The following is a 16,754-nucleotide window of genomic DNA, read 5'->3' on the forward strand; positions in this document are numbered from 1 at the left end:
CTATCCCCTTTTTTTTTTTCTTTCTCATCAAATTTTTTTTCCCCCATTTTTTTTCCCCAAAAAAACCCCCCCCCCCCCCCCCCCCCCCCCCCCCCCCCCCGGCTGGTGCCAGAGCTCTGGTGTCTGTGGACAGAACCCAGAGGCTGAAAGGCAGTCTCTAAAGATAACTTCCTGGGTTTTCTCTTTGTCCCACCAGTCTAGGGGACACCTTGTGGCTTCCACTTTTTTGGAATGGTTGGTGACCATTTTAAAGACCCATATGACTGGCTCCCTTCTGCTGTCTGCAAGGCCCAGCCTTCAGGGCGTGTATGGTCCTTAGAGCTGGGTCCTGCCCCTCTCTCCACTCCTAGGTGCTACTTCAAGTCCAATAGCACACCTCAGCAAGTGACTTCCAGGAAACGGGAGGTGTCCAGCAGGCACACAGCACACTCGGCGCCTGGCACCCACCCGCGACCTTTGATGAAAGCATCTTTCATACTGTGCCCTGGGGTCTGAAAATTCCTTCTGGATTCTCACCCCTCCCTCTGTTCTACCCTGGTTATCCTCCCACAGCCAGACACCTGGCCTTCATGCTGCGGGGAGGTCTCCGCCCTGTGGGTGCTGATGCTTCCTGTCTTGGTGGGTTTTGCTGCTGGCTGCATCCGGGTTCTGGCAGAGCCATCATCCGGTTTCTTGGGAGCCTCCCCTGTGTGTATGGTTTGGGCCTGCAGAAATAAACTGAAACTGGGGAGGGATCTGGGAGCGTCCAGGGCCTCTGGGACTGATTTAGTCAAACATCTTCAGTCACTTTCTTCTCATTCTGAAGACTTCACATAATTAAAACCACTCCTGGCCAACTCTAAATAAATTTTGCACATGCTGCTTGAATTACTGTGCAGTCTTACCCCAGTGTGGCTTTCTCAGAGATTAATATTTCACTGAAACTATTCCTCTGGGTAGGCTGAAGCCAGCAGCTGTGGAAATTCAACATTTGCTTTATACAATGAAACTTTAGGACAGGGCTGCTTTTTGCATTTCTCAGATATGTAGCTCATTTGGAGGGAAAAAAAAAAAAAAAAGCATTCTTGGTAGAGTGCACGTGGCGTGAGTCAGATAGCCCGGCTTGTGTTGCTATGTATTTGGATATAAAGTGATGAGAAAATGTGATTTTAAATGTTTATCATACAACATTGGTGCATACAAGTTAGTTATACCATTTATTGAGCACCTACTGTGTGCCAGGCATCAACATGTTCTGTATTCTCATACACACCTCAGGAGGGGACCAGACCTGGGCCTATTTGCCTTCTGATCCCTGTTCTGCCCTGAATAGCGGGGTCTGACCAGGAGGCCGCCTTTCTCAGAGTCCAGGGTGCTCTGGTTTCCTGCTGGGTTTGGCCTATGGAGGCACCAGTGGGAGGTTAGAGGAGAATGGAGGAAGCCAGAGTATTTCCTCACTCTCTGTCTTCCTCAAGCATCTCTTCTAATAGTGCCCACATTTCTATGGTTCCAGATTCTTCCTGGTGACCCTGGCTCCTGGGTAACATGCCTCCTCCCTTTGTCCCTGCAGCCCATTGTTGCTGATCTCTTGATTGCTTCACGGTCCCATCCTTATGCCAACTAATTTCATCTTTTTAAAATGATGTCCATCTGAGAAGTTCTTTAACTCTTGACTTTGTCATCTATCATGTCAGGCTTCATCCCTCAGCTTCTCCATCACCTTCCACCTGTACGTCTATCTTCATCATTGCAATCCATTCCCTGCACTCGATTCCTTCTGTTGCCAATACTTGAAACAGTTTCTGTTTCTCTGCTTAGATGCTGATTGATTGACTGATTGAGGTAGGAACCAGCCTCATTTTAATGAGGAGGAAACAGAGGGTCAGGGAGGTTCAGCTAACTTGACCAGTCTTAAAGATAGGGGCGGATGGAGCTTGGTTTTAAATTGAGGTCTGATCAGTCCTGAAGCTTGTGCGCCTTCTCTGACATTAGCCTGTGTTCTGTTTATTGGTGCCACATGAACCAAATCTAATTTCTCCTACATAATCCCTTCATATTGTAGAAGAAAACTCTCACCATCTTCTCTTTCCCTTCAACTGTTGCTCTTAAGAACGAATTGTGAATTTCCCCTGATGTCCTGGTTGAGTCTTTTAGATTAGTTCTTCTTAAACTTTAATGTGAAGATTATGGTTCAGGATGACTCTGGAGACAATTTTAGATATATATGCTTATTGTTAGAAATCACAGGGAGAGCCTGTGTTCCATTTAACCAGTTTCCCTGATGATAACATTTTGCAGGACTGTAGTACAATATCACAGCCGGGATGTTCATTGTGATAGAGTCAAGAAGCAAAACATTCCCCTCACCACCAGGATCCCTCTGTTGCCTTGCACAGCTGCACTCACTTCTCTTCTGGCCCCATCCCCTCCTTAACCCCTGAAACCAATTTGTTCCTCACTTCCGTAATTTGACATTGCAAGAATGTTATAAAAATGAAGTCATACAATACACAACCTCAATCAAAGATTGAGGTTTTTTTTCCACTTGGCATAATTTTTTGAAGTTTCTTCCAGGTTGTTGCATGAGTTAAAAGTTGGTTTGTTTTTTTCTTGTTCTAATTAGTATTCCATGTTATGGATGTACCAGTTTGTTTAAACATTCACCCATTGAAGGAAATTTGGGTTGTTTCCAATTTGGGGCTATTACAAATAAAGCTTCTATAAATATCTATATGGGTTTTGTGGGAACCTAAGTCTTCATGTCTCTAAGATAAGTGCCCAGGAGCAATGCAGTTGCTGGGTTGTATGATAATTGCATGTCTAGTTTTTGAAGAAATCGCTAAATTGTTTTTTCCATAGTGGCTGTTCCATTTTACATTCCCATGAGCAATGTATGAGTGATCCATTTTTCCACACCCTTGTCAACATTTGGTGCTGTCACTATTTTTGAAGTTTCTTTACATATTCTAGATACTATTCTTTTTGGTAGATAAATGATTTGCAAATAATTTCCCCCACCTCCACTTTTTTTTTTTTTTAAAGATTTTATTTATTTATTTGAGATGGAGAGAGAGAGAAGGGGGAGGGTCCAAGGGAAAAACAGACTTCCTGCCAAGCAGGGAGCCTGATGCGGGACTTGATCCTAGGACTCCAGGATCATGACCTGAGCTGAAGGCAGTCGCTTAACCAATTGAGCCACCTAGTTCCCAACCCCCCCCATTTCTATAGTTTGTTTTTTTCATCCCCTTAACACAGAAGAAATTTTTTTTTTATCTTGATTATATCCAAATTATCAATTTTCCTTGCTTTGGAATTTGATTTTGGTGTCACGGCTAAAAAATTCTTTGCCTAGTCCTAGATCCCAAAGATTTTCTTAATAAGAAGTCTGAGGTCTCAGAGAGGTTCCTTTGACTCCACGGGTGAGAGAAGTAGAAGATAGAAGGTTCTGGTTGGAAAGTGGGATTTCTGAGTGTGAGTCAGTCACCCACAGTCTCTCAACACTGGCTCTGTGATTTTAACTGTGGGAGGCCCTGGGAACAGAGAGCAGAAGGAAGACATGGTCCCTGCCCTTAAGGAGCTCGCACCCCCTATTCGATGTCAGAGGTCCAGGATGTGTCCCTGGAAATGGTTTGCTACGTTGGAGGGGAAGTTGGAGGCAGCAAAGGAAGCAAAGTGGCTGGCAGGCTAGTATGTTGGATGTGTCACTCACCGGTGTTTATCAGTCCTGTGGAGAAAAGCAGGTTTCTTTCTACCACGTGTATCCTCTTCCTATCCTGTGGTCTGGAAGCTCTTTTTCCATTCAAGCCTTTGCCTCTCAGATGCCATGTGGCCACCCTGGGGACAGTTCTTGAGTGGTTTTCGCTAGTGTAGAGGGAAGGGTGAGTGGGTCTCCAAGACCTGTTTCCACGCTTTGGTGCTCGAGTCTCTAAAGAACTATCGATCCTGTGCTTTAAGTTTCTTTTTTCGTTCTTGCCCTTAATTTCGTCACCAGGAAAATGGAGATGGCAAGGTGCCGCAATTCCTTTGTGAGGCTGAGGCAGCTGGGACACGTATCTGTAAGACACGGAGAAACAAGCAGAAGTCAGATGCTGCAGGAGTCAGCAAGAAGTGTGTCCAAAGGACCGCATGTGTATAAGGGGAGCCGGGGGACTGCTCAGCGCCCCAGGAGCTCCGGGATGGATTTCATTCCTTCTATACAGTTTTCCGTGAAGCTGGCAACATCAAGAAGTTGTGCAGATCTAGTTGTTCAGAGGCCCCTGGTGGCCTCCCCAGCTGGGTTGAACATAGCTTGAGGCCTTGCGACTCTGGCTGTGGGATTCCACGCATCAGCACTTCTGGGTTTTTTGTGCCTACACAGAGCTGCGTGAGACTTCTTTTCATGGCCATCTAGGCACTGCTGTCTGGGAGCCAAATTCCCTCCCTTCCTGTTCCAAAGAGACTGGCCTGAAAACTTCACGGATGAGGGGCCACGTGGACACATCCCACGGTAGCTGTGGTTGTGGGCTTTGGCTGCGGGAGGGAAGAGGAAGCCTGCACCGCTGGTCTTTTACCCCTTGCTTCCCTTTCTGCTATGAACTTGGGAGTTTGGTGTCTCTGGCTGTCTGGCTCAAACTCTGTATGAAACTCTGGCAGCAGGCTTTACCCTCTCAGGAGATGCTACTGCATCTTTTCAGAGGTCCAAGTAAACCTTGCCTGGGTTTCTCTGCTGGGTTCATGACGATGTTAGGTCTAAGGCATGACATGATCTTCTGAGCACGTGATGGCTTTCTGATTTGTGTGTGTGTGTGTGTGTGTGTGTGCCATTTCTCTTTTCTTTCAGAGCCTGAGAAGCCAATTGGGGCCAACCAAGTTTCAGAACCTCTACTGCTTGGCACCAGAATCACCAGGGATGAACTGTATTTGCCAGATGATCCTCTGTTCCTGACAGCACATCCCTCCCCAGGTAGCTAAGGGGATAATGAGTTTTTACCCCCCTCTGCATGCTGCGTAATGAGATAGTCACTTGCACAGCAGCTTATGCACCAGGGCCTACTCACTGCTGCTACTGAAGTATAAGATGAAATCTGTCAGCCTTGGGCACATTTCATTTTATACACTCAGTGATTACATGCAAGATAAATGTGTGGACTCAGAGTTCCAGAGAATATGATTTTGCAGCACTGGGAGTGAGGTTACCTCTAAAATGGAAGCCAGTGAAAATAATGTCCAATGCATATAATTAGCCATTCCATCTAAGAGATGGTGCTCATAGGCTGTCATCTTCATCAAGAGACCAGCGTGTGTTTAGGGACACAAAATTATGGGATGTAAGTGATGGACAGAAGCTGTGTTTTTTCAATTGTGTTGCAGTTTGTCAGTAATTAGTTGAAGGAGCTTTGAGTCAGGAATGAGAGAAGGCCATCGGAGAGTAAGATTTGTAAGAATTGGTGGGTTATGTCCAAAGAGAATGTGCTGTGATGTTGGTTGACTGGACCTGGAGTGTCCTCTAAGCATGACTTCCCCTAAGTAGTGTGGAGTTAATCCAATGGGTTATCACCAGGAGAAAGCCCTAGCTTTGAAAATACGCAGCTCCATAGTTGTAATTTTGTCCTTGCCAAGATAATCCCCAGGATCCGGTTGTCTACAAGAGGACCTGCTTTAGCTCTGGTGCTAGCTGACTCCCCAGTTATGAATTAATAAACTGCTACTGGTAGATGTATTCCCCTTGAGGGCTTTGTTACTGTGAGCTCTTCTGGTCACTGGGAATATTGAGTTACTGGCCTAGAGCTTGGACTCCTGTCCTGATCAAGGCCTGCCAGCCCTCTCTCTGACACTGTCCCAACAGTACTGGTGATGCATACATGCTTCACAAACACTGAGAGTCACTTAGACCGGTAAATGAAGTAATGATGTTTGTTTTAGAATCGGGTTTCTCCACCTTGATACATTCACATTTTGGACCAGATAGTTCTTTGTTGTGAGGGACTAGGCTGTATGCTGTAGAATGTTTAGCCTATCCTTCCCTACTGCCCACTAGATGCCAGTATTAACACCCACTGCAGTTGTGACAACCAAAAATGTTACTGCACATAGCCAATGTCCCCTGTGGGGGGCTAACTGCCCGAAGTTGAGAATCACTGATTCTAGGAGCTAGCCAGCGGTAAGGGACTTCCCTGAGGAACAGACCACAAAATTGTACTTGGGGGTGGATGAGTGCTTCATGCCCCTCACCTTCATATTGGTAGGTGAATTGGTGATTGTTCTCCAGAGAAACAGAAGCAGTAGGGAATATATATCCTACCACTAGGAGATACATAAGAAGTCCCAGGGTCTGCCATCTGCAAGCTGGAGACCCAGAAGAGCCTGTGGTATCATTCAGTTCGAGTCTGAAGGCCTGGGAATGAGGGGAGCCGAAGGTGACAGTCTAAACTGAGGCTGGAGAAGAAGAGATGAGCTGTCTCAACTTAAGCAGTAAGATAGGAAAAAGGAGGCAGATTCCTCCTCCCTCCAGCTTTCTTTCCATTGGGCCCTGAGCAGCCTAGATAATGCCCACCCACAGTGGGGAGGGTGGTCTGCTTTTGTGAGTTCACAATTTCAAATGCTAACCTCATCTGGAAACACCCTCACAGACACACCCGGAAATAATGTTTAATCTGGGCACCCCACGGCCTGTCAGATTGACTCATAAAATTCATCACCACAGTAAGAGATGCAAAAAGGTTTTAATGATAGGGCAGATCACCAGGGGGAGGTGTCTAGAGCTACTTGGACTTCTCATCTCTATTAAGGGAGAGTCAAGGAGAAGGTTTGGATTTAGAGTTTGGCTCTGGTGTTGATCACTTTTCTAACTTCTGAAGACCATGCTGTCCTGAGCAGAATCTCTTCTTCCAAGCCCTGCCCTCCCTCTGTCTTGGTCTCCTCACTAAGGTGTCCTGTAACCACCTGGAGAACTGCCTGTGCAGCAGGGCTGGTGAGGACTCGCCCTTGTACTCTAGGTCAGCTTTATAAAGGAGGCACTAAGTGCTCAGGCTGAAGGGGATCACAGAGGTCAGGTAGAGCACTTTGCAAACTCTACTGGGCATTTTATAAAATGGGAATTTGATTCTAAAAATCTCAGGTGGTGTCCAAGATTATGTAGGTCCAACAAGCTCCCAAGTGATGTCAATGATGCTGGTCCTTGAACCATACTTTAAGTAGTAAGACTTTTAGACCAGAGGTCTGAAAACAATGGCCCATGGACCAAACTGGATCCACTACCTATTTTTGCAAATAAAGTTCTGTTGGAACATAGCCACACTTGTTCATGTACATTTTGGCTGTGGTGGCTTTTGTACTGCAATGGCCAAGCTGAGGAGTTGAGACAGAGACTCCATTGCCCATGAAGCCTGAAATAGGTACTCCCTGGCCCTTATAGTAGAGATGCTCTGACCTCTGCTCTAGGCTGACTTGTGCCACGTGGACCGACTATGGAGGATCTTCCTGGTCACTCCTTTGGATGGATCATCCAGAGGTTACCTTTCCTTACCCTTGGCCTGTCTTCTTCATCCCTCTTCTTCTTACCTCTGGCTCCTGCAGCCCTCCCCGTTAGTGCCTGGGGCATGACTCAGAAGAATTTCTGTGCCACAGTGAACTTTCCATCTTGTATGTGATCTTCTCATTGTCCTGACAAAGTGTTCTGCCTGGCACCCCACTCAGAGCCTGTCAGCCTTGGTATTCTTTGGTCGTCTAGGTGAATCACACTCAGACCTGTTTAGAAACACCCTCAGAGACTTATGCATATAAAGCTCATGCCTGAATGCTCTATTTGTTTCTCAGCCAACCAGCATTTCATCAGGCACCATGCTAGATTTTCAAGTGACAAGGATACATCAGATGCCTCTTCAGTCTAGGGGAAAAACCTGTAAACTGATCATTCAATTACCGTATCGTGGGTGCTATATTAGAAGAGTATTTGGATACTTTGATTGCCAAAGAAAAAGGTCTGGGTGGTGTAGAGCTTCACTGCAGTGGACCTTTCTTTTTTTCCCTCTCAGTCATGAATTTTTATCAAATTTTAGACAAACACATTTTTGCATCTGGTGGTGTGATATGTTTTTCCTCTTAATCTCTAAATGTGGTAGATTACAATTATTTACTCTCCAATTTTAAAAGTGAAATAACTTTTTTAATTTAAAATTAAACTACATTTATGTGTAGATATACATTGGAATTTTATTTGCTTCAATTTTAATATCAGTATAAAATAATTCTACCACCATTTCTGTTAACTTAAAACCAGAATTGGTTTGCAGGATTCCCTAAATGGAGCAACACTTTTAAAATTCACTGTTGTACCACATGAACACCTTATTTTTGTTATTATTTTAAAATTGTGCTGAAATACACACAACACAAATTTATTAGCTTAACCGTTTTAAACTTACAGTTCAGTGGCATTAAGTGAATTTACACTGTTGTGCAACCATCCATTTCCAGAATACTTTTCATCTTGCAAAACTGGAACTTTGTACCCTGTACCCACTAAACAATAACTTCTTAATGGCTCCTTTCCCCAGTCGCTGACAACCACCATTCTGCTCTCTGTCTCTGAATATGACTACTGTAGGTATTTCACATACGTGGAATCATACAGTGTTTCTGTTCATTACAGTTCTTTTGTGACTGGCTTATTTCACTTAGCTTAATGTCTTAGCAAATGATCATTTGCGTATCCTCGAGGTTCATCTATGTTGTAGCATGTGTCACAAATTCCTTTCTTTGAAGGCTGTGAATAATACTCCATTGTGTGTGTGTGTGTGTGTGTACATATATATGTATACACACACCACATTTTGTTCATTCATCTGTGGATGGAATGTCAGTTGCTTCTACCATTAGGCTGCTGTGACTAATACTTCATTAATAATTGGTGTGCAAATATCTTTTTGAGTCCCTGCTTTCTGTTCTTTTGAACATGTACCGAGATATAGAATTGCTTGATCTTATGGTAATTTTAGGTTTCATTTTTTGAGGAACTGCCACCCTGTTTTCCATCGTGCCTCGACCATTTTACTCTCCCATCAAAAATATGAGGGTTCCAATTCCTCTCAATCTTCTCCAACACTTGTTATTTCCTTTTCCTTTCTTTCTCTCCTTCCTTCCTTCTTTCTTTCTTTTTTTTTTTTTTTTTTTTTTTTTTGGTGCTAGCTATCCTAATGGGTGTGAGGAGGTATCTTGTTGTGGTTTTGATTTGTAGTTCCTTAGTAAGCTTATTGATCATTTGCGTATCTTTTTTGAAGAAATGTCTTTTCAGGTCCATTGCTTATTTTTTTTAATCAGGTTGTTTTTTGTTGTTGAGATTCTAGGAGCTCTTTATATAATCTGGATATTAACCTCCAATCAGATATATGGTTTGCAAATATTTTCTTGCATTTTGTGGGTTGCCTTTTCACCTTGTTAATTGTGTCTTTTGACGCATAGAAGTTTTAAGTTTTGATGTAGTCCAGTTTATTTTAACATTTGTTGCCTGTGCTTTTGGTGTCATATCTAAGGAATCATTGTCAAATCCAATGTCATAAAGCTCTTCCCATGTGTTTTCTTCTAAGAGTTTTATAATTTTAGCTCTTGCATTTAGAACTTTGATCCATTTCTAGTTAAGATTTTTTTTTAAGATTTTACTTATTTGACAGAGAGAGAGATCACAAGTAGGCAGAGAGGCAGGCGGAAAGAGAGGGGGAGGCGAGCTCCCGGCTGAGCAGAGAGCCTGATGCAGGCCTCCATCCCAGGAACCTGACACCATGACCTGAGCTGAAGGCAAACGCTTAACCCACTGAGCCACCCAGGCACTCCTCTAGTTAAATTTTAATATGATACAAGGTAAGGGTTCAACTTCATTCTTTTGCATGTGGAAGCTCAGTTTTCTCAACACCATTTGTTGAAGGGACTGGTCTTTCCTCAATGAATGGTCTTGGCTCCCTTGTTGAAAATCATTTGACAAGGGGTAAGGGCTTATTTCTGAGCTCTCTGGTCTATTCCATTGGTCCACATGCCCGTCTTTATGCCAGTACCACACTGTTTTGCTTATCGGAGCTTTGTAATAAATTTTGAAATCAAAGTGTGAGACTTCCAACTTAGTTCTTTTTCAAGATTCTCCTGGGTATTTGAGATTCCTTGAGATTCCATATGAACTTTAGTATGGATTTTTCTATTTCTGAAAAAAAAAAAAAAGTCATTGGGATTTGAGATTGCTATAGGACTTTTGAATTTCTTTAAAGGAAATGTTGCCAAACCGATAAGGGGAGGCGGGGGCATTTTAAGCAAAAGGAAAAGCGTGATCAAATGCATGAAAAGATAAAAGAACTTGGTGTCTTTGGGGAACTAAAAGTAAGCTGGTAATGTTGGAGCACTAGGTATGCCTACATTTCTGTGCATATGTGTATGGGTGTAGACTCGATTAGAAGATGAATTAGGAGCTAAGGTAGGGGTCAGATATTATGGAGGTGGCTGTGTTTTGTGCTAAAAAGTATAATGGGGATTAGTTGAACGTTTGGGCTGTGGAGTAAAGTAATTAGATTTGTACTTTATGGAGATGACCCTGTTGGTGAGAGCGTGTGCTAGATTGAGCAGGAAGAAGGCGTTAACAGAAGGATTTGGTGTGCCTTGTGGCAAACCTCCCAGAAATGGAATGGTGAGACCTATGCTATAGAAGTAGTGGGGAATGATAGAAGGGAATGGATCCGAAGTAGCTTTGCACCACCACATCCTCAGACATTTTCCAGTGACTCCACTCTCTTCCTTGGTCCCAAAGACCTCACATCTGCAGAATAGTGTCTGAACTCAGAGTGGCGGTTCCAACTCTTCACCTGCATCACAGAGTTGTGACCTTTTAAGAACTCATATGCTTGTTGAAGAAGGCCTGGGGCTCTGGCCCAGAGAAGCAGAGTCCCTCAGCAGCAGCGGGCCCCTTTTCAGAGCTCCTGAAGCTCCAGCTCTTCATCCTGCTACTCTTTTTTTTTTTTTTTTAAGATTTTATTTATTTATTTGACAGACAGAGACCAGAAGTGGGCAGAGAGGCAGGCAGGGAGAGAGAGAGGGGGAAGCAGGTTCCCCGCGAGCAGAGAGCCCAATGCGGGGCTCGTATCCCAGGACCCTGAGACCACGACCTGAGCCGAAAGCAGAGGCTTCAACCCACTGAGCCACCCAGGCGCCCCCATCCTGCTACTCTTGGGCCTCTAGCCGCTCCAAGGACCTTGCCATCATTCCTCTTGAGTTGTCTTCTCTGTTGTGACCCAGTCTCTTCACTTGCGGAATTGCAGTTCCCCTGGCCCTCTTGTGTGGTCCACGTTATTGAGACCGTGTCCCACCTGAGAACCTGTGTCTTCTCCAAGGACTGGAGCCTTCTGCTTCTTTAGCTTTCCACATCCTGACATCCGTCCACTCGCTGTGACTTAGTTCCCCGTCCTTAGTTTAGAGCTGAGGAGTTCTTGAGGTCATTGCTGCTTCTTCCCGTCTCCATCTCAGCGAGAGCCTCACTGGGTGAACTGGGTAATGACAGTGCTGGGTCTGAGCGGCCGCAGCAGCAGCTGGGAGAGGAGGTGCTCCGTCAAGCACAGGCTGAGCCGCTTAACATGGAGCAACCAAGTCCCTCTTCTGAACCCTGGTGGGACGGTTCTGCAGGCTGTGTGTGTGTCTGTGTGTGTGTGTCTGTGTGTGTGTGTGTGATTGGCCCATCATGGTCACAAGTGGAGTCATGGAACTGGGGGCAGAGAGTGGGCTCAAGCTCCCAAGTTCCTGTGGGCATTTAAGAACCGGAACCACTTTGGTAGTTCTGGAACAGCCAGCTCTGACCCACTGCCAAAGACACCCATCTGGTGATCTGTGGGATGAGGCAAAGTGATCAAAGTACACCAGTGCTGTCCGTGCTGGAGAAAGCAGAGCCAGGAAAGGAGTGCGCTGCCACTTGGGGTTACAGTGAGTGATTAAAGTGAATGATGGGCTGTGCCTAAGAGGCGAGCCAGACAGAATGCAGTAAAAAGTTCCAGGGAAGGTGAGGGGAAAGTGTTAAAGGGGAACTGGGGAGGAGATGGGGAAGAGAAAAGGGAAAGTCTGGAAAGAACATAAATGGAAGGAACTGCTCCTTCCTTGAAAGTCAAGAAGCGGGCTAGAACAAAAGGGACAAGCGCCCGGATCCCTGTCTGGAAAGGCTGGCTGGCATTTAGGAGACTAGTTCTTTGTTCTCGAGTCCAGCGTACCTGGAACACGGCCTCAGGAAAGCAGAATGTGTTCTCATCACTCACTTTGTGTTCCCAAACAGAAGAGAAGAGAGGGAGGTGCCGCCTTGATCGGGCTCAAGCATTTCCAGGAGGCTTCCTCTGGATGCCACGTCGAGGCCGCCCTTCTGCCGCCGTACGGAGCTGCTGATTACCGAGTGCGTGGACATGGCTTTGCTCAGCAACATCCTAGCGGCCTATTCCTTTGTCTCAGGTAGTTGTCCAGTCTTGGCTGGGCCAGGGCTGAGGGCCGAGGCTATCTCCTGGGTGGCCATCAGTGGCCTTGTTCTCAGGAGAGAAATGTTACGTGGTTGTAGCAGAGGGATTCTGCTGTGCCCAATTTTGAGATGAAAGATCTTCTGGTCTGAAAGTTAAGCTTGGCATTCTCTAATTTGGCAGTGGGTGGTGGTGTGGGGTGTGGGAGGACTCTAAAAACTTTATCTTGCTAAAGATGTTTGGTTTCCTTTGTGCTCACGTGAGTGAATGAGGTAGCCTGGGGCTGGCTATTGTGTGTTTGTCATGTATTTGACTCCCTGTGAGAGAAACTCTTGGAGTAGCCTCCCCCTGCTCCTTTCCGTGAAGTGGTTCTCAGTCCTGCCCAGTGCACACACGCATGCGCGCTCCCCTGCATGTGCGTGTGCTTGTGTGTGGGCTGTGTTTGTGGGGCTGTATGAGATGTGTGATAACCTCCTGGGAGACATGGAGACACAAAAACATGTGAGTCTGAGAGAGCCTATTTGTCCCTTCCTTAATGCAAACTTATATATGCTCTTAGGAAGATGGCTGATTGTCTCTTCAAGATCCTTTTTTGAGAACAGATGCTGTTTATATAAGAGGAGCCATTTAAAAATACCTGAAAATATCCCTCAATCAAGCTGAAATTTAAAAAAAAAAATACATGAAAATGCTCAATGGTTTCAATGACCAAACTGATTTTCTGCTGCTTGAATGAGTTTTTTTTTTTTTAAACATTCTTCAAGTTTTATCATTTATTTAAATGATATTCCTCAAACAAAGATTGAGTTTTTAAATACATAGAAAATCAGAGTATAGTGCAAATATACATTCAGATGACAGATTGACATATATTTTTAAAAATGGGTTTAGTTTTTGGGTCCCCACAGTATAAATCCATCTCCTGCAACCTTGATGTCAGGGGCTGGTTTATGACAAAACTGGGTGGAAATATGGTGCTTATGTGGAAAATCCACATATAATTCTATGATGTCTTTTGGAGCCTACTACTTTTTTTTTAAATAATTTTTTTATTAACATATAATGTAATATTAGTCCCAGGGGTACTTTTATAATTTTTTTTTTATAGTTTGCTTTCACTGTGTTTTGTTTTGCCTATTGTCTCTGGATGTTGTATAAAAAGGAAGAGGCTGAGGTTCTGATTAGAATTCCTCTAATCAGAGGACTGATTTTCCTCTCTGGCTCTCTAGCCAGGGTTGGTATGTAGTGACCTCAGAGTTCAGATATAAAACCTAACATTTCTATTTACAGTGGCAAATCTGAGCCAGGGTTGAGGATAAAGGAAGCTAATGGCTTCTTTTTGAGAGAGGATCTTAGATGACATGCAACCTGATTTTAGAAAGGTCTTCTCAGGGGTGGCAAGATGCAGCATGTCGTCTGCACAGACCTCAAGGCCCAGGGTTCACCCTTCCTAGGTCATCAAAGGCCTGGCCATCAGTCAACTCCTCACCTCCCTAGGAAGTCTGGTCTCCGGGGCCTCCTTCCCTGGGCAACCGCACATCAGAGGAATCTCAGCTTTGCCCCTTCTTCAAGGCTGTACTGGTATCATGTTTCACAAATAATTGAATGTTTACTCTCAACTCTTTAGTGAATATATCCCCAAAATGAAGTGGTGGCAGGGAGGACCTGGAGGTTCCAAAGCCTCCAAGGACACTTGCAAACCAGCTGTTGCAAGAACATATCTGGGTGAGAGCATACGGGCTCCTGGACTTTGGAGTTCTGCTTGGCACAGGAAGTACCTGGCAGTTTTCCATTTCAGCCGGCATGACCCTGAGTAGTGACCATTGAATGTGGTAATTCATTGAATGGTCTGGTGTTTACTGTGTGTCTTGTGATCTTGCTAGGGCTGAAAGAGGGCATGGCCCCGTTTCTCTGCCCCCTCCTCCAACCTTTCTCCTTCCCACCTCATATTCTAGAATTAAATAGTGGTTGGGACACAGGGAGATAATGCTCCTTTTAAAAAAATATGGGATGAAATAGAAAGAGAATTCAAGGAAATGGAAATGGAAAATAAAATGGGTTAGATCCAGTAAATAGACTTGCTGGCTGAAAATGAATTCTGAGTGTGATGGGTAACAATCCTAGCTGTAAAGAAAATGAGTTAAGAGAATTTAAAATATGAAGGTGAATATAACAGATAGAAAAATAATTGTTTTAAACGAAAAAGATCGAACAAATGGATTGAAGGCAATAATAATAAATATGTTCGAAGAAAATTGTGAAAAATGTCCTGATCTTGTGGCTCTCTCATGTTCTCACTCAGCTGAATCTGGTCTTCAACTACGCAGAGGCCCCTGATTCCTCCTAATTTCTTCCAGAGCATCAGTTGCCTCTTATTTTGTCCACGTGGTCCATCATTTCAGCAGCATACTTTTAATAAATGCATATTAATGCTTTATTATAGAAAATTTAAAACATAAACAAAAGTAGGTAGAAAGCATAATGAACCCCATGGGACTCATCAACCCATCAATAGCCTTTCTCTTCCCTACTTGTTTATTTTAAAGCAAATATCAGAAATTATATCATCTTTTTTGTTTGAGTGTGTGGTTGTTTTTTTTTTTTAAGACTTATTTATTTATTTTAGTGGGGAGGGGCCGAGGGAGGGAGAGAGAGGATCTCAAGCAGTCTTCTGGAGTCAGCAGGGTGTTTGCTAATGCACACAACTCGCTTCTTTGTCCAGTTCCTCATTAAAACAACTCGAAGTACATCCCACTTTCTCCCCTTTTGCCCTCGGAGCTGAAGTAACCAAATGCTGCTACAGCTTTGCAGATTGAAGCCATTAGAAATTCATGGCATCAAACCTCAGCTGAGCCTTTCAAGTAGTACTTCAGTCTCTGATTGCCATCTCGTTCCCACTCTTCACAACAGCCATTTCAAACCTTGACAATTCTAATAATTTTACATACCTGTTTATCCAAATGTACCCTAAAATTAAATGGCGAATGCAAACTAAGAGAAAAATGCAGCCTTAATGAAGAAGGGTTAACATTTATAACATATAAAAAGCTTTTACCAATCAATAGAAGATCGGTGTCCCAAAGAATAGTAGAGAAGGCACGAGAATCAGCAGTTTGCCAAGGAGAAATTACAAATTGCTGATAAAACATACACCACCCGAGTTCTAGAATTAAACAAACGCCAAATAAAAGCAACAGCGAGGTTAACATTTTTATCTTATAATTTTTTTTAAGACTTGAGTGCTTATGTATTTAATTCCAGTTTTACAGAAAGTGTGGGGAAATGAGTCCTTGCACACAGTATTATGGGAACGCAGATTGCTACAGCCTCTCTAGAGAGTGATTTGCGAACCTCTATCAAAAACCTTAAAAACATGTATACCATTTAGCCGAAGTTCCACAATTAGGAATTTATTCTAAGGAAATAACTGGGGATATGGACAGAAATTTTACTATGAGGACAATTGATCTCAGAACTGTTTATATAATAAAAAATCAGAAAAATAGGTGAATATTAATTGAAGTAGAAAAATAGGTGAATATTAATTGAAGTAGAAAGATGTTTATGGTGTGTTTTTAAGTGAGTAAAACCATATAGCCTGTGCAGTATAGGGCTATTTATGTTTGTATATTCACACGTATATGTAAGTACATTTTATTGCAAATTATATCTGGATGCTGGGATTTTATAAATGTGTCTGTGTATTTTTAAATTTCTTTTGCTTAGTTGTATGTTTAAATATTCTATACTTCATTGATACCACTTTTGTAATAAATAATGTTATTTTACTGAAATTTAAAATTTAGAATTAAGGCGCCTGGATAGTTCAGTCAGTTAAGTGTCTGCCTTCAGCTCAGGCCATGATCCTGGAGTCCTGGATTAAACCCTGCACTGGGATCCCTGCTCAGGGGGATGTCTGCTTCTCCCTCTCTTCTACCCCTCCCCCCGCTTATTATCTCAAATAAATAAGATCTTTAAAAAAATAAAATTTAGAATTATATCCTACATATATTTTACAAATTACCACTCCCTTGTTCTTTGCTGACTTCTAGACCTGTGTATCTAAATGCCCTGAAAGTTACCACTTGTGTGTGCCATAATCATTTCAGATTCAACCTGGCTGCAATGGAATATGTCTTTCTCTGTCAGTTGCTCTTTCTCTTACGTACCATGTAGGGCATCACCCACGCCAGAAGTATGATGTATCTTACTCACTGTGTATATCTAGTTGCTTAGGGTCAGTCCATTTTGCCTCTCAGTGTCTCTCAATGTGACCCCTCCATTTTATTCCCACCATCATTGAATTAATTGATCTGATCCAAGCCCCATTCT

At 43.6% G+C, this 16,754-nt stretch overlaps 1 protein-coding gene across 6 annotated transcripts in view; it reads left to right on the forward strand.

Moving 5' to 3' along the window:
* The window catches only part of EVA1A (eva-1 homolog A, regulator of programmed cell death), a 51,721-nt gene that overhangs the window by 21,000 nt on the left and 13,967 nt on the right, over window positions 1-16,754 (forward strand). For 2 of the 6 annotated variants that reach the window (XM_059405733.1, XM_059405728.1), the window contains exons 2-3: window positions 4,799-4,921; window positions 12,251-12,420. In XM_059405733.1, coding sequence (XP_059261716.1) covers window positions 12,375-12,420 — 46 coding nt within the window. In that variant the 5' untranslated portion in view covers window positions 4,799-4,921; window positions 12,251-12,374. Of the gene's footprint in view, window positions 1-4,798; window positions 4,922-11,814; window positions 11,984-12,250; window positions 12,421-16,754 lie in introns of those variants that run through there. The other 4 variants (XM_059405734.1, XM_059405730.1, XM_059405732.1 and 1 more) reach the window with 3 other exon arrangements.

This window comes from Mustela nigripes, chromosome 7, assembly GCF_022355385.1.
Source record: "Mustela nigripes isolate SB6536 chromosome 7, MUSNIG.SB6536, whole genome shotgun sequence".
Classification (NCBI taxonomy): Eukaryota; Metazoa; Chordata; class Mammalia; order Carnivora; family Mustelidae; genus Mustela; species Mustela nigripes.